General features: G+C 32.0%; 3 protein-coding genes across 3 annotated transcripts; all 3 read left to right on the forward strand.

Annotated features, from left to right (window-relative positions):
- The first annotated feature begins 2,989 nt into the window (after positions 1–2,989).
- Positions 2,990–8,053, forward strand: LOC111711466 (protein TolA). Its single transcript, XM_023485839.1, has 7 exons — positions 2,990–3,049; positions 3,233–3,304; positions 4,706–4,772; positions 5,625–5,694; positions 5,839–5,914; positions 6,635–6,715; positions 7,639–8,053. The coding sequence occupies exons 3-7, from the start codon at positions 4,730–4,732 to the stop codon at positions 7,879–7,881; spliced, it is 513 nt and encodes a 170-aa protein (XP_023341607.1). The 5' UTR covers positions 2,990–3,049; positions 3,233–3,304; positions 4,706–4,729; the 3' UTR covers positions 7,882–8,053.
- Positions 8,054–8,158: 105 nt separating this feature from the next.
- LOC111711465 (protein TolA) lies at positions 8,159–16,068 on the forward strand. Its single transcript, XM_023485838.1, has 5 exons — positions 8,159–9,688; positions 10,768–10,837; positions 11,005–11,080; positions 11,917–11,997; positions 14,888–16,068. Exons 1-5 carry the CDS (start codon positions 9,637–9,639, stop codon positions 15,359–15,361), a joined length of 753 nt encoding a protein of 250 aa, XP_023341606.1. The 5' UTR covers positions 8,159–9,636; the 3' UTR covers positions 15,362–16,068.
- Positions 16,069–21,245: 5,177 nt separating this feature from the next.
- Positions 21,246–23,388, forward strand: LOC111711468 (abscisic acid and environmental stress-inducible protein). Its single transcript, XM_023485841.1, has 3 exons — positions 21,246–21,348; positions 22,189–22,325; positions 23,007–23,388. Exons 1-3 carry the CDS (start codon positions 21,325–21,327, stop codon positions 23,314–23,316), a joined length of 471 nt encoding a protein of 156 aa, XP_023341609.1. The 5' UTR covers positions 21,246–21,324; the 3' UTR covers positions 23,317–23,388.
- Positions 23,389–24,233: the final 845 nt, after the last annotated feature.

Genomic DNA, 24,233 nt, shown 5'->3' on the forward strand with positions numbered 1-24,233 from the left:
GCATATTTCAGCGCTAAGTCTTGGAGATAATCCAATATAATATAAGACGCTCTATCTATTTATTGCTGACAAAGGTTGATAAAATACTGGAAATGAACAGAATAATAAAAATTATGGAATGATAGTACAAAAGTTGCATAATGGCAATTCTATAGGTTAGGACTTGAAATACTCGACTGGACGGAATGCATTCAATTTTTTGAAATTAAAATCCTGCCTCCTTTGCTTTAAGAGGCTAGCTGGATAAAAATCTCTATAATTTGGTTTGGTGTCATTGGGATAAACTTTGTCACTAATTTGATTCCACTTTCCCCCTTTGATGGTGATACACCAGAAAAGTTTTAAATAAAGTTGTAGAGTAAGTAAGGTTACATATATCACATACATTTCATTAAAAGGGGATCATTCGTTTTGCGTACTGTTCCGAATTATGATAAAAAAAACTTATCCTAAAAACTCCTGAATTTGGTTTTAGGTATTTTCTCAAAGGTATTTTCCAAAGGGTGATTTCCCAAGGGAAAATTTTCCAATTGCAATGGGGGCTAAGCCCTGAGGCTTGGACAGACTTTGAAAGTCATGCCGCTTGTGAAATTGTACAAACTAATAAATTTACATATTCTAAAGATTACAAAAGAACTATACTTCCAAAGATGAATTTATTTATTTGGTTTACTGGTAACATTTTTTTTTAAATTTAACATTTGGAACAAAAGTTCTTTTAAAGTAAATATATTTTGAAGTTTTGGATTTCAATGATCCGCTGGAGGCAGAATAATATCTTCATTCAGATTATAACTATTCAATACTTGAAAGAAAATCTTTATAATGAAGTTCTTTTAAAGTTTTTTTTTCTATTTCGACTTAAACCATAAAGAAATTCCTAATTTTGGTGTTTTATTAAGAAAAAAATATTTTACTGCAAATAAGATTCTTGTTTAGAGACACAGTGGGATATTGAAATCAGAAAGAAAACACAGCGGGATAAATTAGTTGTAAAATTTTAATACATTTTTGTGTCTAATTAAGAATCTCTCTTTTGAAAATCAACAAAATTTCTTTTTATAATATACGCGAAATTTCTGTTTGTTTTTGATAATATGATAAAATGTTCACAATTGAAATTCGTATTTTCTCCGGTAACATTGACAACATAAAAAGATACAGACCACATTTATGAATTTCCTTACTAGGAGAATTTTGTGGTTAATGTTTCAAAATACATAAGTCGTCTTTCTACTGTTTTGTTTCGTGGGACACCCGTACAGGCTTCCAGAATAATTATATTTAAAGTTTTGTAGGTCGTCTTTAAAGACCCATCCTTGGTAGGTATACAGGGTGTCCCACATCAAATTAGACATTGGCAATGGATCAAAATTACGATTTGGGGGACAAATAAGAAAATTTAGGAAGAATAAATCATTTTGAAAATTTAATTAAGGTTAATACAATTTTTTGGCAGAAAATGCTACATTTTTCGAGTATTTGTGTAATTATTTTGGCATTAAAGATTGGAGATAATCTAATATGATATGGGACGCTCTGTATATAGCCTATTCAACACATTGATAGATATGCTTTCTGATTTATATTTGAGGTTGTTTTTCACCAGGTTTATTACCTGTTAATTTCTAATGTTTACAGTATACATTTAAAGCTAAGGGTGGGCACGTGATTACGTATAGATTACTCCCAATCAATTCAGTTTTTCTTTCTCTTTATATTACGCTTTCTAATACTTTTTAAGAAGTTCTTTTCATTAACGGAATTTTCTAATAATATTAGAAAACTTGTGTTCGTTAACGGAATATTTTCTAATAATATTAGAGAACTTGTGTTCGTTAACGGAATATTTTCTAATAATATTAGAGAACTTGTGTTCATTAACGGAATATTTTCTAATAATATTAGAGAACTTGTGTTCGTTAACGGAATATTTTCTAAAAATATTAAAGAACTTGTATTCGTTAACGGAATATTTTCTAATTATATTAAAGAGCTTGTGTTCGTTAACGGAATATTTTCTGATAAATGTTCAAGAACTTGTGTTCGTTAACGAAACTTTCTGATAATATTCAAGAACATGTGTTTGTTTATGGAATTTTTTAATAACTTTTGAAAAATTTCATTTTAATGAAACTTTCTGACAATGTTCAAGATCTAAAATTCGTTAACAAAGCTGTCTGATAGAATTCAAGAAGTTGTGTTTGTTAACTGAATTTTGTGATTATATTTAATTTCAAGAACTTCATTTCGTTTAGGAATTTTACACAGTCTGACTACCCCGTTATGATGTTTATAAAAGGAAGTTGCCTTTTACCATTGAAAAGTTTTTTCGGAACAAGAATGGATGATTTAAAAACTGTTCTGTTTTCTCTCAATTATTGGTTCTCTTTAAAAGCTACTTAATGATTTTTTGCTAAGGAAAAAAATAAAAAAATTGTAAAAATTAAACATATTTCAAGCTGTCGAAAAACGTCTTTATTTTTAAATTATTGATCTGATAAGATTCAAAGGATAATTGTTACTTAAAATTACAACAAAAGTTCCTTATATTAAAAAAGAATTACCTATTTTTTATCGATTGCATTGGGGATACACGTTAACAAAATTGGCAATTGGAATTTGTTAATTTAATGCCAACGGGAAAGGGTTTTAGAAAGGGTTTTGAATCGGACATAATCATTTGTAATACTACTTATAGTCCCTTTTATGCTCTTTTATCCCCTATTATGCCACTTTTATGCCCTTTTATGCCACTTTTTTGTCCCTGTTATCACACTTTTTACTCATTTTTTTGCCACTTTTTGTCCCTTTTATGCCACTTTTTGTCCCTTTTATGCCACTTTCTCTGTTCCGTTTATACCACTTTTTTGTCCCTATTATGCCACTTTTTTGTTCGTTGACTTTTCAGAACTTCTTCTTGGATTGTAAGTTTACCCAGGTCTAAACAAAGCACATAACACTAGTGTATAAACAGTTTGATTTACTCAGTACATCTACGTGGATTGAAATCTTACTGCAAGACAATTTGAGCAACTAGACATACAGGGTTACCCACAAAGTATGAGAATGTAAAGACGACTTGAAATTAGATAAAATCTAGCTGCTTTGGATTTAAGTTTTCATGGCTTTTCAAATTTGACAAAGAAAGAAACACGTTTACAGTGGCAAAGAATCATGAATATGAGGAAAGAGACTTCTTAAGTCTCATCCTTTGTGGGTAACCCTGTAGGAAAGTACTTGTACACATTTAACAGTGACGATTTAGGACTTCTTTTTAAAAACTAAATTAAATCAGAAACAGGTAAGTAAGACCTTTAGATACGTGGAATAATTCAAAAGTCAACTTCTGAACAATCAAGAGCCAATTCTCACAAAAAAGTCTAAATATATTTATATTAAACCCATTCCTAGATTCCTATTAAAAACTTTGACAAACGATACTTCTCTAAAGATTATGTTGTGTTTATACAGATCAGAAAAAAAGAAATTATTTTCGTAAAGCCGTGAGCCGGTTTAATTTCTATGGTTTGAAAAAATGATAAAAAAAACATTGTCATTTTTTCTTTTGTGAAGTTTAATAGTTCCATCAACTTTATGATAAATATGATAAATATAAATATCAGTTTTTAAAAATATCTCAAATTTAATTATCTTAATTATTCCTTTTTCTAAACATCTGTCCAAAACAGCTGATCTATTGAACATCTGGAGAAAAATTAATTGTTTCATTCTTTCATAGTCAGCAGCTCGGGGTAGTAGCATTATAGTTAATTAGCAGCTAGGGGAAGTAGCATCATAGTCAGCAGCCAGGGGTAGAAGCCTCATAGTTAATTAACAGCTAGAAATAGTAGCATTAAAGTCAGCAGGTTGGGGTAGTAGCATCATAGTTAATTAGCAGCTAGGGGAAGTAGAATCATAGTCAGCAGCTAGGGGTAGTAGAATCATAGTCAGCAGGTAGGGGTAATAGCATCATAGTCAGCAGCTAGGGGTAGTAGAATCATAGTCAGCAGCTATGGGGAGTAGCATCATAGTCAGCAGCTAGGGTTAGAAGCATCAGAGTCAGCAGCTAGGGGTAGTAGAATCATAGTCAGCAGGTAGGGGTAATAGCATCTTAGTCAGCACCAATAAGAAGTAGCATCATAGTCAGCAGCTAGGGGTAGAAGCATCATAGTCAGCAACTAGTGGTAGTAGCATCAGTCAGCAGCTAGTGGTAGTAGCATCAGTCAGCAGCTAGGGGTAATTGCAACTCAGTCAGCACCAATAAGTATTAGCATCTAAAATATGGAAAGCATTATTTTTTTTCAAAAATAACGAGGAAAATTGTTATATTTTTTATTTTTTGCATTTCGAAAATACAAAAAGAAATTCATTTGAGGATAAGGGATTACTGCGATTATTATTATTATTAATATCATTATCATTATTATTATTATTATTATTAATATTCCTGGAGTTAATCACTAAACTAACTTTTATGCAAAATCCCAAGAAAATAGCATTAAAAAATGAAAAGAATGACGAGTTCATTAGTTATGATTGGACATACAATCTGACAAAAGCCAGAGATTACTACTTTCTATATATAGAACATCATATAAAGGTTGGGGGGGAGGAGGGATTAAATTTAACATGAATATTTTGGTTTTAATTCTTGTTGTTGTTTTGTTTTGTTTGATATTTAATACTTATTTTTATTTTTCAGGTTTCCTTCAAATATTAAATAAAAATGAGTAACGCCATAATCTTCATCAGCTGCGCAGCTGCTCTAGGTATAGTTTTATTTCAAAGCATTTTGCGCCCCCGCCCTTTAAAATTTCATTTTTTTGTTTTGTCTGCCTGAAAAGTTCCAATTTATGTTCTTACGCGAATATCCTCTTTCCATAGTTGTTTTAACCTTGTAATTTAATAGGGTTATATAAAAAAGTAAATTCTAACACTTTGCTAATTGCTGACTCACTTTGGAGAATTTCCTGGAAATTTCTCAAGAAATTCTCTAAATTTGCTGTTACAAAATTAAAAAGTTAGTTTCGAAATTTTCAAAGAATTTTTCTACAAAATTTTATCGAAAAATTCCCTAGAATTTCTGTTCACATCGTTGCCTAATTTATGTTTAAATTTTATCATATTTAGTTCTGTACATTGTCATACTTGTATTTTGGATTAATAATTTTTTCCACAAAGGGAATGCGAGCAAGTGCGAAATTTCTCTGGAAATCTGATTGAATATATGCTTAGCTTAGACAAATTTTAAATATATTTATTCTTATTTAAATTCACCAGGTCCAGGACTCCTCTCAATGTATGGCTTGTCATATTTCTGGCTCATGAAGTTGTTTGAACACTTTTTGCAAAATGATTGAAAGAAATGTTATAGACGAAATATTGAAAGAAAATATTGAGGAGGGGGGGGGGGGATAATTCAGGGAATAGGGTTAAGAACGTAGTAAAATTTTACATATGGTTCTAACCTTAAAATCTGCTCAACTGCTTAATTTTATTTTTGAAAATTTACCTTGAAAAAAGAACTAGTTTCTTCCATCAGCAGCAGTTAAAAATGAAATTGATGAAAAATAAAAATTAGAAATAAATCTTAAAAAATTTTTTTAATAAATTATTTTTAGTTTTAATGATCAACCTGGTTCATGTGAAGAGGGAAAATATCTCAATCGCAGGAAACCTTATGTCTGAGAGGTAATACAAGATCAAGATCAGGATCAAGATCAGGATCAAGATCAGGATCAAGATCAGGATCAAGATCAGGATCAAGATCAGGATCAAGATTAGGATCAAGATCAGGATCAAGAACAATGATAAATAAACATATTAATATTCTAGAGCTAGTAAAGAGCAGATTGAGATTGCAATGTCGGAATGCGGAACAAAAACCAAAAATTTAGAAAATGAGGTTAAGGTGAGCAAACTTTTTAAACAGATTAATATAATAACAAAGGTCCAACCAATCAGAAGCTGAATAATATCTATCAGCCAATTAGAGATCGGGAAAATATGAGTCAGCTGTTTTTTAACCTTTTTTAACTTACATTTAGAGATAAGCGCTATTTCCGATCTCATATTTTAAGACTACTATTGTGTATAAAATGGTTAAGGCTGCTAAGCACATTCTTATTGTTTAAATCGTCTTACCAGGTTACTTTACGATGGCTTGCAGGTGAGTCGCTTATTACTCGAATGTTCTTCGCTTGATTCCTTGTCTGTTCCTTATTCGTTCCTAATTTGTTCCTTAGTTGTTCAGCATTTGTTCCTCATTAGTTCCTCATTTTTTACTCTTTTGTTCTTCTTCGTTTCTTATTCGTTTCTCATTTGTACCTTATTTGTTTCTCATTTGTTCCTCATTTGTTCCTCATTTGTTCCTCATTTGTTCCTCATTTGTTCCTCTTTCCCTCCTGATTCGTTCCTCATTTTTTCTTCGTTTGTTTCTTGTTTGTTCCTAGTTTGTTCCTGGTTTTGTTCCTGGTTTGTTCCTCATTCATTCTTCATTTGTTCCTTGTTTGTTCCTAGTTAGTTACTCCTTCGTTCCTCTTTCTTTCCTCCTTCCCTCGTCGCTCGTTTTTATCCTTTTGTTCCATCAGTTCCATTCTTTTGTACTAATGATAATTTATAATAATTTTAGACTAAGTCTGATGAGGTTGGGAACTTGAATGCTAAGATCCAAGAATATGCTGCACAAGTACAGAATGCTGAGGTTGAACAGGTGATTTTATTCTATGAAGAAACAGTTTTACACCGAAACTTTCTTTATTTACGCAATATGTTAACTGCATAATTAAACAAAGCTTGACCTAAGTTTGTATTTGGTTCAGTACAAATTCCAGAGCTGGACAATATTTTATACTGAATATATTGAGATCAATGCTTGATCTTCTCTGTATGTTAATCTGCTGAATCCTTTAATCTATATATGATATCCAGTGTCTAAAATTCAACTGACCAGAGTGTCAAGCCACTCAATTAGAGAACTCTCATTGTTTTTAGACTATAGTGATATTTTAAAAGAAAGTGTCCAAACTGGATATTGGGATTCCGTGTCCAGCTCTGTTCGTTTCACTTCATTAAAAAAATGGATTCTATTAAAAAAAGAATTTGAGGTCACATTACATTCATTTTAATTGGAACATTTATCTTTTTTTATTTTAATCAGTGGAACTTACAATTAAGACATATGATTATTATATTTTTATATTTGCGGGTGTGATAAAAGTATTTTTGTATTTGATGTACATTTTACAATATTTAACAAAGTCACGGCGCGTTTTTTGCTTATTTACTATGACAAATCTACTTATTTCAAAATGATTTTACACAGAAATGTTTCTTTTTCATTCATTCCTAACCATAGATAATACAAAATATTAAGAGGTTTTACTTATCTTATCTTATCTACGTTATCTACTATTAAGAATTGTATAGATTCCATTTTTATTCGATTTTCCTAGCGGAATTTTTTTCTTCAAACCGATTATTAACAGATTACTTGTATTTTTACAAGCAGCAAATTCTAAAACAGGCGCTGTAGATAAGCGAAACGTATTATAACAATTCTGACCTTATATATAGAATCAATAAACATTCATAGTAAGAAACATATATGAACTCCATTAATATTAAATTGTTTAGGCAAGCTGTAATACTAAAATTCAAGAGCTTGAAGATAAGGTTAAAACTTTAACCGACCAAGTAAATGCTGCTAATACTGCTGCTGAGAAAGCTAAAGCTGATGCTGCCGCTGCCAAATCTGCCGAAGCTGCTGCCGCTGATGCCAAAGCCAAAGAAGCAGCTGATGCTGCTGCCGCTGAAGCCGCTAAAGCTGAAGCTGCTAAAGCTGAAGCTGCAAAAGCCGCAGAAGCCCCTAAAGCATAATCAGAAGCGCTGAAGGAAAAATACAATTTTTAGAAACATTTTTGAAATACTAAATACCTAACTTGTGTTTAAATTTTGTGTGATTGCAAAGAAAGCACAACTAAAACTGTTTTATTGTGTAGTTTTTAAATTCTTAAAGTTTTGTTCAATTAAATAAAACAAAACAAAAATACTTATTTCTTCATAAAAATCTAGGATTATTTTTGGGTTCTTAAGATTTTACAAAAAGTATAACAGAACTCTTCCGGTATTACGAAAATTAATCCTGGAAATAGTAAAAAAAAACTCCATGGAACTTATAAACTTGTAGCATGATCGAAGCCTCGAAATCATTGGTACATTTAACAATTGTTTTAAATGCACTTGTTCTAGATGTTGCATACTACTTAGAACAACATAGTCAGCAGCTAGGAATAGTATATAGCATCATAGTAAGCAGTTAAGGATAGTAGCCTCGAAATCATTGGTACATTTAACAATTGTTTTAAATGCACTTGTTCTAGATGTTGCCTACTACTTAAAACAACAAAGTCAGCAGCTAGGAATAGTATATAGCATCATAGTAAGCAGTTAAGGATAGTAGCATCATAGTCAGCAGCTAGGGGTAGTAGCATCATATTCAGTAGTCAGGGGTAGTAGCATCATAGTCAGGAGCTAGGGGTAATAACATCTTAGTCAGCAGCTAGGGGTAGTAACATCATAGTCAGAAGCTAGGGGTAGTAGAATCATAGTCAGCAGCTAGGGGTAGTAGAATCATAGTCAGCAGCTAGGAGTAGTAGAATCATAGTCAGCAGCTAGGGGTAGTAACATCATAGTCAGGAGCTAGGGGTAATAACATCTTAGTCAGCAGCTAGGGGTAGTAACATCATAGTCAGAAGCTAGGGGTAGTAGCATCTTAGTCAGCAGCTAGGGATAGTATATAGTATCATAGTCAGCAGCTAGGGGTGGTAGCATTATAATAAGCAGTTAGGGATAGAAGAATCATAGTCAGCAGCTAGGGGTAGTCACATCATAGTCAGCAGCTAGGGGAAGTAGCATAATAGTCAGAAGCTAGGGGTAGTAGCATCATGGTCAGCAGCTAGGGATAGTAGCATCATATTCAGCGGCTAGGGGTAGTAGCATCATAGTCAGCAGCAAGGGATAGTAGGATCATAGTCAGAGGCTAAGGGTAGTAGCATCAAATTCATAGTCAGCAGTTAGGGGTAGTAGCATCATATTCATAGTCAGCAGCTAGGGGTAGTAGCATCTTAGTCAGCAGCTAGGGGTAGTAGCATCATATTCATAGTCAGCAGCTAGGGGTAGTAGCATCATAGTCATCAGCTACGGGTGCATCTAAATCTGGAAAACATGATTTTTTTCAAAAATAACGAGAACATTTGTGGGAAAAGTATCAATATAATTTTTTATTTATTGAACTTTGGAAATACAAATATGGAGGGAGTTCAAGTAAATTATTTAGAGGATAAAGGGTTGACTGCGATTATTATCATTAATATTCCTAGTGTTAATTGCTAGTTTGACCTTCATACAAATCACAAAAAAATCATTTTAAAATTAAAGGCATGACTCCCACCCCATCCAACATACAACCAGACAGAAAACCAGAGATTACTATTTAATATAGAGACAATGGAAGGAGGAGGGGGATCAAACTATAAATAAATATTTTGGCATTATCTCTTGTTTTTGTTTTGATTTGTTTGATATTTAAATCTAATATCTATTTTAATTTTGCAGATGTTCTACAAATATTGAATGGAAATGAATAACGCCATATTAATCTTCATCAGCTGTGCAGCTGCTCTAGGTAAAGTTTTAGTTCAAAGCGTCTAGCACCCTTTCCTTTTAAAATTTCAGGTTTCAGTCTTCCTTTCAAAGTTCCAACCATAGATTAAAAACAATACAGATAGAACAAGAGATGTCGTTCTATCAAGATTTAGATATTTTTCGTTGACAATAACCCTGTGGCAATAAACATAAAAATCCATAAATCTTCATAAAACAGCTGTTCTATCTGTATTGAATTATTAATCTATGGTTATTATTTTTTTTTAAATATTCTCTTTCCAATCTTTTGTTTTTTAACCATTTTAAATGTAAAATTTTCCAAAATTCTACCACTTTTCTTACTCACTTACAAAATTTAGCTAGAAATTTCTCAAGAAATTCTCTGAATTTGCTTCCACAGAATTAAAAAGTTATTCTAAAAAATTTCCAAAGAATTTCTCCAGAATTTTTCTAGAGAAATTATTTTAAAGTTTCTCCGGAGTATGTTCCTGTCACACAAACGCCCATATACAAAGGGATGAGGGGGGAAAGTATTTAATTAAAATTTTTTTGATAATTCCCTAAAAGTATCGACTATCATCATTTCATTGCTTTTTATGGATCCCATGGCAGGCTGTGACACTCTCTGTTTACTTTACCACCCAGAGATAGTACACTGCAGTACTAAAAATGCGTACACCTCAAATTCTGTCTTTACATTATAGTTCTTAGAGCTGGGATAAGTAAGGAACGAACCAATTGTTGTAGATTTTTTAAGCTACTCATCCTGATCTCAATCTATCCGATATATGTTTCACTTTACACAAGCAAATTCAAAATGACCCGGCGAATGGTGACGTAAACTGCAGGTTGGACCAATGGTAATTCAACACTTGTATTTGAGCCCTGAACTTCACTTAAAGCAAAATAAATAAAAGTTCCCTGGGATAGCCTGCTATCACTCAACACACTTTATGCTTAAAGTTGGGCTTTAATACCTACTGCCTCAGTTTTCAGATATATTGCTCGAATTTTAAGATTTATGCAAATAAAAAAAATTTATAAAAGTATATCAAGTTAAAAAAAATAATGCAATTTAGAAAAATTAATTTTTTTTAGTTTCAATGATTAACCTGATTTATGTGAAGAAGGAAAATATCTCTATAGCAGGAAACCTTATGTTAGAGAGGTAATACAAGATCAGGATCAAGATCAGGATCAAGATCAGGATCAAGATCAGGATCAAGATCAGGATCAAGATCAGGATCAAGATCAGGATCAAGATCAGGATCAAGATCAGGATCAAGAGCAGGATCAAGATCAGGATCAAGATCATATTAACATATTGATCTTTAGGGGAGCAAAAGAGGAAATTGAGAATTTAATGTCTGAATGCGGAACAAAAGCTGCAAATTTAGAATATGAGGTTAAGGTGAATAATCTTTAAAAAATCCTCAACAATGTTGTTTTCCTAGAAACCGGTGCAAAGTTAAAACTTATGTATTGCTAATCCACAACAATGTTGTTTTCCTAGAAACCGGTCCAGAATTAAAACGTATGTATTGCTAATCCCTTACTAAAGGCATAACCCGTATCTTTAGTACTTAAACAGATTAATTTAGTAACTAAAGGTCCAACCATGCAATCTGAAACTGAATAAAATCTATCAGCCAATTAGAGAATATGAGTCAACTGTTTTTTTCTTAACCTTTTTTCCCCCTCTATAGATATCCAAATTACGTGTAGAGATAAGCAATATCTCATGTTTCAAGACTACTATAGTAAATACAATGGGGCAGACTGCCAAGCACATTCTTTTTTTTTAAATCGTCCCTTCAGGTTCATTTAATTTGGCTTTCAACTGGATTGTTCATTCCTTGTTCATTCCTCATTCGTTCCTCATTTGTTCCTCATTCGTTCCTCATTCGATCCTCATTTGTTCCTCATTCGTTCCTCATTTGTTCCTCATTTGTTCCTCATTTGTTCCTCATTTGTTCCTCATTTGTTCCTCTTCGTTCCTCTTTCGTTCCTCATTTGTTCCTCATTCGTTCTTTAATTGTTCTTTATTTGTTCCTCATTTATTCCTCATATGTTCCTCATTTTTCCTCATTTGTTCCTCATTTGTTCCTCATTTGTTTCTCATTTGTTCCTCGTTCGTTCCTCATTTGTTCCTTATTTCTGCTTTGTTTGTTCCTTTTTCGTTTGTATCCTTTTGTTTCGGCCGTTCCATTCTTTTGAATTTATGATAATTTATAATGATTTTTATAGACTAAGTCTGATGAGGTTGAAAAATTGAATGCTAAGATAAAAGAATATGCTGCACAATTACAGAATACAACGGCTGCACAGGTGATTCTAATCTAAGAAGATGCAGCTAGTATCGATTCTTTATCTCCTTTTTCGGTTAATCTGCAGAATAATTTAAACTTTATGTGTCTAAAATGCCACCAAAACCGAACAGCCAAGATAGGGACATATGCATTAATTCCAAAACAAAAACTTGGCCCATTTCTAACATTTAGAAATGGGCACAAATTAAAAGATTGGATTTTTTAGGATCCTGGCCCATATCCAGAGTAAAAGTCGATAATTAAAACTATAACCAACATTTTACTAAGCATGAAAGGATAACAATTCCAAATCTATAATTTTTTTTCTGGAATCAAAGTTATAAACGGAGTATTTTTTATATTAAAACCCTTGACCGTTTTCAAGACAATGACAAGTTTTTCATTTTCGAACATATCCTGAATTTGAATCATTGTCGCCTTTTCGAGACAAAACCCACTTACCCCTTTTTAAATATAATCCTCAATTCAGAACAAAACTCATTTTCATAACTTACAAAATAAATCACTGAAAATAAAAATTATCTTATGAAGACTAAATTAATTGCTATAATATTTCTAAAATTTTCATCTCCCTATTTCGTTTGTTATATAAGAGATAAAATTTGATTTAACATCCCACATTTAAAAAAAAAGAATTTTTTGCCGGATTTCTATTGAAATCTATATTTAATCTGTATTTTTTTGTTTTCTATTTTGTTTATATTTTACCTTATCAAAAAAACTTGTTTTGTTACGTTAGCGTGTAAATGCTTGAAAATTGACATTGATATGAATTCGAGTAATTGTCTCAAAACCAGGATATGTTCCGAAAACGCGACATTAGCTGAAATGCGGTAATTGTTTCAAAATTGGTGTATCTTTGAAAATGAAAACCAATATCATCAAAAATTAATTTTTATACCTTATTATTATTTTAACCCCATCCCTACTGGGGTACTTGAAAACCAGGATACGCTGGGGGGGGAGTAAATTTTACCCCCCCCCCCATATAAATCCCATGTTTGATGTCAAAATATGAAAAATTGTACATCATTGGAAAGCTCTAATGCTCTACTTTTAAAATCTGCAAGATAACTTTGCAGATTTGGCTCATTTCTAACACTCGTTGTTAAAAATAGGCAAAGTGTTAGTTTTGGAACTGATTTCCCCTGCAATGAGAGAACCCTTTTTATTCGGAACCCAGCATGCTTCTAGCGAGGGGAGGAAGGCCAGCCAAAACAATTTCTAGTCCGATCCATATTCTCCTCAATTTCTACTGCGAGCCACCTCGAAATCCTCGTCCTTCGAATATTATCTTTTTAAAGCGTTCAATTCTCCTAGATAAAACAATTTTTTAAGAATCCGGTCACGTTAGAGCATTAACGAAATATTAAATTTTTGTAAATAGAAAGAAATTTTTTCAGTAGAATTTAAGTTTTTGAGTACAATGTCCTAAAAAATATTCACCTTTTTTACGCGCATTTTCAGATATTCTATGTGTAGAATACCACAAATAATTCCAAGTTTATAGAACTTTGATCTGTTTTGTTAATTTTAGCGAAAACCATAGAATTTTTCCGGGTGGTTCCATGGGGAAAATTATAGGCAGAGGTATGCCAAATATTTTGCTATTTGTTTTGTATCACAAAGGTTAGCCATTACGGAGGCAGAAGAGATTGAAGTTTCACCTAAATAAAGTTTGACATCATTCTCACGGCTTTGAAGATTTCAACATGATGTAATCATTGCAATACCTTAGTCTATCCATATTTTATGCTCTAACGTGGCCTGATTTTTAAAAAATAGCTTTATCTTCAAGATTTAAAAACTTAAAAACACATAATAAACGAAGGACGAGATTTTGAGGTGGCTCGGACGAGAAATAAATTACTGCGGCCTTCCTCCCCTCTGCTAGCAGAGATATACAAAAGAGTGGATTGATTAGATAATCAAAAGTAAAACTTGAAATTAAGTGAACTGGAATAAGGGTATCCAACACAAGACTTTCCAGCTCAATCTGTTTTAATTTCATGCAAACAACTTGAAAAAATATGTATAAACTAGATTTTCATATTGGGAACTTTTGATTCGAATTAATTAATACCTTGATTCTTGTATTTTTGCAAGCAGCAAATTTGCATGGCTTCTGATCAGAAAAACTTGATAATCGACATAAATCCTAATTGTCTAATGTCTAATTGTCTAATTGTCTAATTGTCTAATTGTCTAATGTCTGCCAGAAGTTAGGCCTTTTTCTTGTTAATCTTTTCAAACACAGGAGCAACATCTAATACAAATTGTCTAATGTCTAATTGTCTAATTGTCTAATTGTCTAATTGTCTAATGTCTGCCAGAAGTTAGGCCTTTTTCTTGTTAATCTTTTCAAACACAGGAGCAACATCTTATACAAATTTTGACCTGAGATATAAGATAAAAATGTGTTTCGCGAGTTTTATATCGCGATCTTTTGTGGTTTAATGAATTAACATAAGAAAATTGAACGCCCCTATTTCCTTAATTTTTTGTTTATTCTGGTCCGGTTTTGTTTACAAACATTGACCGTACTGCACTATATACAAACTTATCCATAAATCAGTCAGTGTTGACTGAATACTTGAAGAATCTAGTTGTACCCCAGAGCGTCATTGGTATGTAATTAATACTAATTTCTTATAACTTTTATATGTAAATAGATAAAAATTATTTGTATTTTTCTAATTATTATGTATTTTTAGTGTATAAACACCTGAAGATGAATAAACTTTTCCTTCTACCGTTCTGTACCTTTCGTTCTGAGAGAAACCATTTCAGTCCTTCATGTTAACTTATAAGTCGCCGACCGGCGCGAAACAAAATGTTATTCTCAGAAAGAAAAAATATATGAATTCTATTAATATTAAATTGTTTAGGCAAACTGTGCTACTAAAATTCAAAAGCTTGAAGCTCAGGTTAAAACTTTAATGGGCCCAGTAAATGCTGCCGAGAAGACTAATGCTGATCCTGCTGCCGCCAAATCTGCTGAAGCTGCTGTAGCTGATGCCAAAGCCAAAGAAGCAGATGCTGCTGCCGGTGAAGCAGCTAAAGCTGAAGCTGCTAAAGCCAAAGCTGTTAAAGCCGAAGCCGATAAAGCTGAAGCTGATAAAGTTGAAGTTGCTAAAGCCAAAGCTGCCACCACTGAAGCTGCTAAAGCCGAAGCTGCCGCCGCCGAAGCTGCTAAAGCCGAAACTGCCGCCGCCGAAGCTGCTAAAGCTGAAACTGCCGCTGACGAAGCTACTAAAGCCGAAGCTGCTGTAGCCGAAGCTGCCGTAGCAGAAGTTGCTAAAGCCGAAGCTGCTAAAACCAAAGCTGCCGCCGCCGAAGCTGCAGAAGCCCCTCAAGCATAATTAGATTCAGAAGCTCTGAAGGAAAAATAAGACTGTATAAATCATCAAAGTACTAAAATAGCAAATTTGTATTTGAATAATTGTAAAGTAAGCTCAACTAAATTATTGAAGTTTTGTTCAATTTATAAAACAAAAACACCTGGGACTATTTCTGAATTCTTAAGATTTTAATAAAATCCTTAAATCATTTCAGAATTCCTTCAATGTTACGAAAATCCTTAAAAATGTTCAGAATTTTGACCATAGCAGTTTTACGAATTTAAATACTTTAAACTTTGAAATAGAATGATCACAACTCCTTGAAATAGAATGATCACAACTCCTTGAAATAGAATGATCACAACTACTTGAAATATTTGAGCATTTTTATTTATTACAAAAACCCTTGAAATATAGTAAGATTACAAGAAAATCTTTGAAATATATTAAGATTAATCTTTGAAATAATAAGAAAATCCATGGAACTTTTAAACTTGTAGCATGATCAAAAATCCTTGAAATATTTGTTACATTTAACAATTGTTTTAAATACACTTGTTCTAGATGTATAAACTACTTAAAACAACTGGCTCTAACCCTCATTTAGCAATATTCAACAGTTTAAAACATTGTTCTACATATATTTTCATGTATATTTAAGAAACTACCTCACTTCTCTGTATGAACGTTTAAAATGTTAAAAGGGACAAATAAAATAAAAAAAACCACAATTCGTTTAAGTTTTTAATTTCCAGTATAAAAATTCTTTTAACTACAAACTCTGTTTTTATAAACTTTATGTTTCATATTTTCTTTAAAATTGTTAAAATTCTGAATTGTTAATCTTTAATCATGGCCATGGGTCAGGAGGAAAAATTGTGTTCCACAAACTTTACTTTTTGATTTATTTATCTTTTATATAATTGAACATTTGTGTGGCAACTATAACGTGACCCATGGAAAGGATTTAGACCGTCAAAAGAGAATTTAAATTCTGAATTTAAGCTTGCCCTAAAAGTCTAGTATTATACATTTATGTTTTAGGATGTGTGTTTAGGATGTGTGTTTAGGATGTATGTTTAGGATGTGTGTTTATCAAAAAGTAAATATTTTCTTTTGCAAATTTCATTGTTAAAATATTAACATTTTGATCCAGCATATTTCAAACTCAGGTCAATAGCAAGATTGAAATCTTACTTGTGCTGTTAATCTAAACTAGAGGAGTTTTGAGGTCACAAAGTCATATAATTGTTATTAATCGCATATATTTGCATTCTGCGTAGTTTGCAGTGAACATATTCAACAAACTTTTGTTTTATAAATCTGATTATTTATAAAAAAAACACTATCAATATTTTGAAAGCATTGGATAAAAGCAATGCAAGCAAAAGTGACTAAGTTGATTTTAGAAATTTTTATGTCAAAGGAATTGAGTTTTTGCCTCAATCTCAAATTTTCAAATCCCTAAAACTTTGCAACCTGATGATGTTGCTGTATTAGAATAGTTAATCGGACACAATTCAAAGTTTGACTACATCAACAGGTTGCAGAAATATTGGGATTACAAAATGTGACAAAAATGGATAACTTTAATACAGTTTATAAATATGTTATGTTGTCCAAGAAAAATATAATTTGCGCTATTAGGAATAGTTTTTTGCAAAAAAAAAGTTATTTACATTTTTAATTTGAAATCCAGGCTAAAGCGTAGAATAACATTACGAAATATATGTTTGTGCTAGAAAACATGAAAATAAATCTAAAACTAACTGATTAAAATTATTAAACTGACAACCGGAAATATCTAGCTTTATTCATGTCTATCATTTATGGTAAATAAATAATTGTTCTTTCTACACTTGGTTCAGCTCTGCACTCATTTATATGTTTGCAATGGCAGGCTAACCGACAAGACCAAATTGACTGAAATTTTTTCAATTCCACGGACAACGCTGGGCACTTCATGAATCATGATTTCCAAGCGCGGGTAAACGGCGGGAGCCACTATTTGTAACCTGGACAATGCCGGGCTCTTCAGCTAATAATATATTACAGGAAAATGAGATATATGGATCAAAAAAGAACAAAACAACTGAAATAATAAATGAAAAGAACTGTTTTATTCCTAGATATAACTAGACATCAATAACAATGCGATAAAAACAAACCCTAATGGGAGATGATGCACAGACAATGGAGACAAAAAGATAGATAGATAGAGATATATAGAGATAGATAGATAGATAGAGATATATATAGATAGATAGATAGATAGATATCGTACCTTTTTATGCAACTCTACTGCATGTTATTTTTAAACATTTTTAAGATACCGCGAAACTTTTATCTCTCAAAATCAAAAGTTTAGAATAACTAAAATTTAAATTATATATTTGTATCAAATTATTATTATATAATATATAAAAATATGTAAACATAATCCACACAACTTGCGTAAACTATAAATAAATAGATATTCTTCGTTATTTTTACCACATTTTGCCTAGAACTGATCCTTCAAAACAACTTCCCCTGAAAAAATTGTTCTCATTGCAATTCTGTAATTCGATGAAACTTTAGAATTAGACATTTTTGCTTACCTGAACTTTTGATTTTGAGGAGAAAAGTTTTGCTGCTTTTTGGGGGGCCAACGGGATTGTAAAAATATATTGTAGAAATGCAAAAAATGCCCGAAAATTTTGTTCGTTTTCAAAATTTTAGTCGTTCACAAAAACGATGCCTATCTCGAGACATAACAAAAATGACTTATCGAAAAATTTACTTGTAGCACAAATGACGGATTCACTGACATAGGGTCAAACGACCTAGGTTCAAATGCCATAGGGTCAAACGGACATAGGGTAAAACGACCTAGGGTAAAACGACAAAAGGTCAAAAATGCGACATTGGGTCAAAAAGTGCAGCATACGGGCAAAATTTCATTTAGACTTTTTTGGGTTAATATGAACTATTTTTATGTCCATTAGAACTAGTAGCCGCAGTGCTCAGCCCCCTAGCCGTCCTAGCCATAGTGCCCCCATAGGGCCCAGAAATTGTCTTAGCCTAACCTAACCCTGAAATATTACATAAAATATTTTTTTCCATTTTGACCCTTTGTCGCGTTTTTGACCGTTTGTTGTTTGACCCTGGTTGTTTGACCCTTAGTCATTTGACCCTATGTCGGTGAACCAAATGACGGTAGCACAAATGACGGTAGCACAAATAGGACGGTAGCACAAACGACGATAGCACCAATATGACAGTAGCACAAACGACAGTTGCACAAAGGACGGTAGAACAAAAGACGGTGCACAAATGACGGTCGCATAAATGACAGTCACATAAATGACGGTAGCACAAATGACGGTCGCATAAATGACGGTCGCATAAATGACGGTAGCACAAATGATGGTCGCATTAACGACGATATAACAAAAATGACACATTACAAATTTGCTGTTGCACCTTTCATTTTCATATTAGTCCACCTTATTTTCTAGTTACAATATTTAGCTAATTCAAAAACTTTTAAAATGCATAATCTCACAATCATCGTAGATTAGCTGCCATTAATATTTTTGACTCCAAATTTTCCTTTAAATATAAGAATGAAAAAAAAAAAAAATTTAAGTAAATACATCCCTAATATTGTAAATAAAAAACCACCATGATGGCTAGACGGCCTGCAGAGCTGACTATATGAGATATGACGATGATGAATTTTTTTTCTTCTGAAAATTGACTATTTTCTGTAAAAAGTCAACTGTAGCAGCAGGGATAAAGAGGAAATTGAAAGAATTAAACATGATTTACATGATGTTACGTTGACATTCTCTTCTGTGGTCATATTTTTTGAACATATGAATCAAGTCTTTGATAAAAACTTAAATGGTCAATATCGGAGCAACCTGATGGTGTAAACCTTTGATATTTCAAGTTTCAACCTTAGAACTTTTTATTTTGAAATAATTCATAGTTTTAAATATCAAAATGAAATGTGAGATTTTATAGTGTGAAATATCAATAATCTGAAGTGAAAAACTCAATTTTTTAAATTGTTTTACCTGGAGTTATTCTACCGTAAATATTTTTCATCTAGATTTTGTATATTGAAGGCTAAGTTGCTCCATCTGTATAACATATTTCTAGATATCTTAAACCACCTGTACAGAGAGTATCTGTAGAAAATCTGCTCCAAATTCAAGAAAAATTTTATTTCAACAAATTATAGAAAAATCTGTGGACAAATACTTCTTCAAACCCCAAAGAAACGTCAATTAAAAAATAATCTATGAATAATTTTAACAATAACGGGCACTTTCGTTTTTTTTAAAAATTCAAACCCAAAAAATTTATGATTAAATGGTACAACAGGATTTTACAAAGATTATTTTGCGAATAGTATTTTTTGTTAAAAGCAACCGCACTAAAGTAATTCAAAGATATGGGCAAGTCCAATTTACAACAGTACTCGTTAATTCCACATCTATCTGCGTAACAAGAATGAAATCTTTCTTTTTTTCATTTCTTTTTCTATTTAAAACGATTTCCTTTACTAATCATTATTTAGAACTGCAGTATAACTCCGCAGTTCACTTTTAATAGAAAATTCACAAAAGAAAATGATTTAGGTAAAAGAAAATGGATATTTCCTGCATCCTTGATCAGACAAATGTTTGAAGGGTACTTGTTGTGAATCTGAATACTAATCTGTATATAAAAGTTCGCTCGAAATTACGCCTACATTCTCTTTAATCACTTTGTATTAGCATAGCATGGGTTTAGAACTGTTTAGATAAGCGTGGCTTTAGAACTGCATAGATTAGCGTGGGTTTAGAACTGTTTAGATTAGCGTGGGTTTAGAACTGTTTAGATTAACGTGGGTTTAGAACTGTTTAGATTAGCGTGGCTTTAGAACTGTTTAGATTAGAGTGGGTTTAGAACTGTTTAGATTAGCGTGGGTTTAGAACTTTTTAGATTAGCGTGGGTTTAGAACTGTTTAGATTAGCGTGGGTTTAGAACTGTTTAGATTAACGTGGGTTTAGAACTGTTTAGATTAACTTCAGAGATGAGTGTAAAGAGTAAAATCTCTGCCAAAAACCCCAATTTTCTAAAATTTCTTTATCATTGCAACTCACTCTTGTAGACATAAGAGATTTCTGAATGATTGACAATGACTATTTTTATCTGCTCTATGCACAATAAAAAACAAAAAAATGTTCGCGGATTTCATTATTTTTTTTAGCGTAATTTCTAAATTTTACAAAAATAAAAACTGTTGGACACACATTTTTGTAATTTTGAGCCTCCAAAAAACCTTCCTTGGGGTCATGTACGGTCCCACACAAAATTTGGGTCCGATCGGTTCAGCCGTTTGACGTTTCTTGGACAGACATAGAGATAAACAAACAAAGAAACTCTCAGACAGACAAGCAAAGTACATATATAGAAGTCTGTATAGATCAAATAACCTAAGTTTGAAATATCAAAGGTTTACACCATCAGGGTGCAAAAATACATGTATGTAAAACACAGTGGGTTGTAGAAACTACCCCCCCCCCCCCTCTCTCTCCCACCACATTCAAGATATGGTTAATTTTGCAATGAAGGTCTATTTTCTTTATCCATCTTGTATTTACCATTATCGTATGTGCTTTTTGACCTTTAAGCCTCGAACCATTTTCCCTTTAGACTACGCGCTTAAACACCTTCAATGTGTGTCTTAACGGGGGATGCAAGCATTGAACCGCTTAATACCAGTTTTAAAAACGCGCACTTTTGTAAATTTTGCAAATGTTAAGAAAAACTGTGTAACCCATTTGATGATTTTCTTATAAAAAGATTTATAGAAAATGTTAAAGATCGTAATTTAATTTTTGTATGAAATTTCCGAAGTTTACAGTCGCAGGTATAGGAATCCCAAAGGTTTTGTTTAAAAGGAGAAACATGGGAGAGAAATCTTCATACTTTCAAATCTGGTTAAGATGAGAACATCAATTTATATTTCGGTAACGTATATTTCATACTTTCACTTCATGACACTCTTAGTACAAATACACGGTTACCCGCATAAGCTAAGACTTCAAAAAACGACTGTTGGAAATATATTCAGCACAAACATCCGGGATTTTATGTAATTTTGCGCTTGTTTCTTTGTTTAAAAATCAAAAGTTAATTATGAAGAGACAAAACGTAAGACGAACGGTCAACGTTAAGATTATATGTCATAATATTTAAAGATTGCCAGGTCTTCATTAAAATATCATTGTTTACGGATATCCCTGTAATAGCATTATGTTCGAAACGTATACCAACACTTTTTATAGACTATTATATTATCTGTTTATAATTTTGAACAAATTTTGAAATTTACAATTGCTTTTTAAATGGAACTTTTTTACAGAGATCTAAATAACTATGAAAGTTGTCTTTCAACTGTTGAGATTGGGGCGACATAAATGTGGCCAGGCGTTTTCAAAAAGTAAAAAGGTTAAATACCCAAAACTCTTTCAATTTGTAAGATATGAATTAATGACTGAGGAGGATTGAGTTTTGCATTAAAAATGAAGTTCAAATACAGGGTTACCCAAAAAGAATGAGACTTGAGAAACGAGTTTACAGACTTAATGTTATCTGTTTCCTTAAATTCATGGTTCCTAATAACTGTAAACTTGTTTCTTTCTTTTCCAAATCATAAATCATATCGTAAAATTTTAACAGTTTCACGTCGTCTTTACGGTCTCATTGTTTGTGGGTAACTCTGTATCCGTACAAAGATGCAATTTAAACCTCAGAAAAGATGTTTTAAATCTTTTTTTATTGTTTTTAAATAAATAACATTTGTTTAGTTTTCTTGTGTTCTGGCTTGTGTTGTTGCTTTACCCTATGGTCTCCCTATCCCTGAGGGTGGTGCAGGTCCCCTTGATACCCCTGGAGTGCATATTTTGGTGAGAAGAGAGGCACAACCCCTTCCCCTCCCTTACAGGTTGGTAAACTAGATTTTTACAAGTTACTTTAAAGGGACTGTGTTGTAATTTTAAGTAACCTTTAATTTAAATAGGGAACATGGCCGATTACAACGGTACCATTAAAACCTTTATATTATATTTAATATATAAATTATTGTTCTAGATTAAAAAGTTTTTAATTTTGCCTTTTCTCCATAATGTTAATTTTGCAGAAATGCACAAGATACTTTTTATAGAAACCAGTGTAGAAAAGAATTAATTGATAACAAAGTTTAAGGAAAACATCTTGAAACGGAAATTGAGAGTCATTTTCAATTACGCCTATCGTCCCATGTAACCCTTATCTTTTTCTGCAGCGTCTAACAAAGATTTCAACTTAAAGGATTTCTATATTGCTTTTGATTTGTTGAATAAAAAACTGTTTATATAATCATTTTTTCAAGTTTATAAATTATTCATTAACGGTCGGACTGATCCATAAAATGCGAACAATCTTTTTCGATTTTAAATCGTACGTTTTTTTTTTTTAATTTCTCTGAACGATCCAATTTATTCGTTCATCGTTCGTCATTTTTTCGGAAGGACGTTTTGAAAAATTTCGTCTCTTACTTATCTTTATTTATACAGCGACACACATATTCGATTGTTATATCATAAAGCCAATGATGCAATTTTTTAATATATTTTTGTCTGTTCAGGGGACACAGCCACGGACACAGCCACGGACACGGCCACGATAGACATGACAGTCATGGATCTCATGGAAGTTTTGGAGGTCATGGAAGCCATGGAAGTCATGGAGGATTTAACAATGGATATGGCAATAGTGGATACAATAATGGCGGCTTTAATAACGGTTACAATAACGGTTATAATAACGGCGGCTTTAATAGCGGTTATAATAACGGCGGCTTTAATAGCGGTTATAATAACGGCGGCTATAATAATGGCTATGGAAATGGATTTGGCAATGGATTGGGAGGAGGACTTCTTGGTATTCTTGGTTAAGAAGAAATATCTAAATATATATAATTGTTGGTTATGTTTTTTAATGTGCAATTAAAAATAAGTGATTTTTAATCTAGTAATTCACAGTCAACTATAGAAGTTCTGGTTAAAAGTCCAGTCAGTCTTACATTTAGAACCCATTTTCAATCATTGAATGTATAATTGTGGATTTTTTGTATTTGCTACTTTTGAAATTTTAGTTTCCGTTCTCTTGAAAAACGTTGAACGCAAAGAAACGAAAATTTTCATTTTTATTTAACAGTGGTCTGCATTTATAAACAGACTGATAATGGCCAATTTAGTTTTTAAATAAAATAATTATATGGAGCACTTTAAAGCTGTTCCCACATAATTTATTGCTAATAATTTAGTTTTACAATTACTGCACATTTAGGTATAATGTATAATGAAAATTGTCAAGACGACTTTGTTAAAAACGTTCTGGAATAAACAGTATTACTTTCTAACAATATTTTTTCAAATTACAAGTTTAAAAGTTAACAAAGAGAAGATGTTAAATGACATCTTCTCTTTGTTTTCATATTTATATGTGTATCCAAGCTGTTTGAAAGCTTGGTAAATTTAAAGTCGTCTTTATTGCATTGATAAACGGGAGAAGTCGTTTTGATATTGATATGATCACCTACCACTGTATACAGGGTGACATTAAATTAATTATAATTGTCTGAATTAAATTTTGGAAACGCTAATTTCAAATGTCGTTTTTAAACAAATTTATTTCAGTCGTCTTCCATAAAAGTTTAAATACAGGGTTACCCACTACCCAGTAAGAATGATAATTCAAAGATGACTTTACGAAACTTAGGCTTTGTATTATTATATTTATGATTTACTGCAACTTTGAACTTATGTCTTTTTTGCCGAATCATTAAATAAGCCATAAATATTCTGTATTG

This window comes from Eurytemora carolleeae, unplaced genomic scaffold (assembly GCF_000591075.1).
Source record: "Eurytemora carolleeae unplaced genomic scaffold, Eaff_2.0 scaffold1162, whole genome shotgun sequence".
Classification (NCBI taxonomy): Eukaryota; Metazoa; Arthropoda; class Copepoda; order Calanoida; family Temoridae; genus Eurytemora; species Eurytemora carolleeae.

Coding starts and splice junctions, on each gene's coding strand:
- LOC111711468 (XM_023485841.1), top strand. CDS start 21,325: ATGAGAACATCAATTTATATTTCG. Junction 21,349..22,188: donor GAACATCAATTTATATTTCG/GTAACGTATATT, acceptor ACATTTGTTTAG/TTTTCTTGTGTTCTGGCTTG. Junction 22,326..23,006: donor CCCCTTCCCCTCCCTTACAG/GTTGGTAAACTA, acceptor TTGTCTGTTCAG/GGGACACAGCCACGGACACA.
- LOC111711465 (XM_023485838.1), top strand. CDS start 9,637: ATGGAAATGAATAACGCCATATTAATCTTCATCAGCTGTGCAGCTGCT. Junction 10,838..11,004: donor GGAAACCTTATGTTAGAGAG/GTAATACAAGAT, acceptor ATTGATCTTTAG/GGGAGCAAAAGAGGAAATTG. Junction 11,998..14,887: donor AGAATACAACGGCTGCACAG/GTGATTCTAATC, acceptor TAAATTGTTTAG/GCAAACTGTGCTACTAAAAT.
- LOC111711466 (XM_023485839.1), top strand. CDS start 4,730: ATGAGTAACGCCATAATCTTCATCAGCTGCGCAGCTGCTCTAG. Junction 5,695..5,838: donor GGAAACCTTATGTCTGAGAG/GTAATACAAGAT, acceptor TTAATATTCTAG/AGCTAGTAAAGAGCAGATTG. Junction 6,716..7,638: donor AGAATGCTGAGGTTGAACAG/GTGATTTTATTC, acceptor TAAATTGTTTAG/GCAAGCTGTAATACTAAAAT.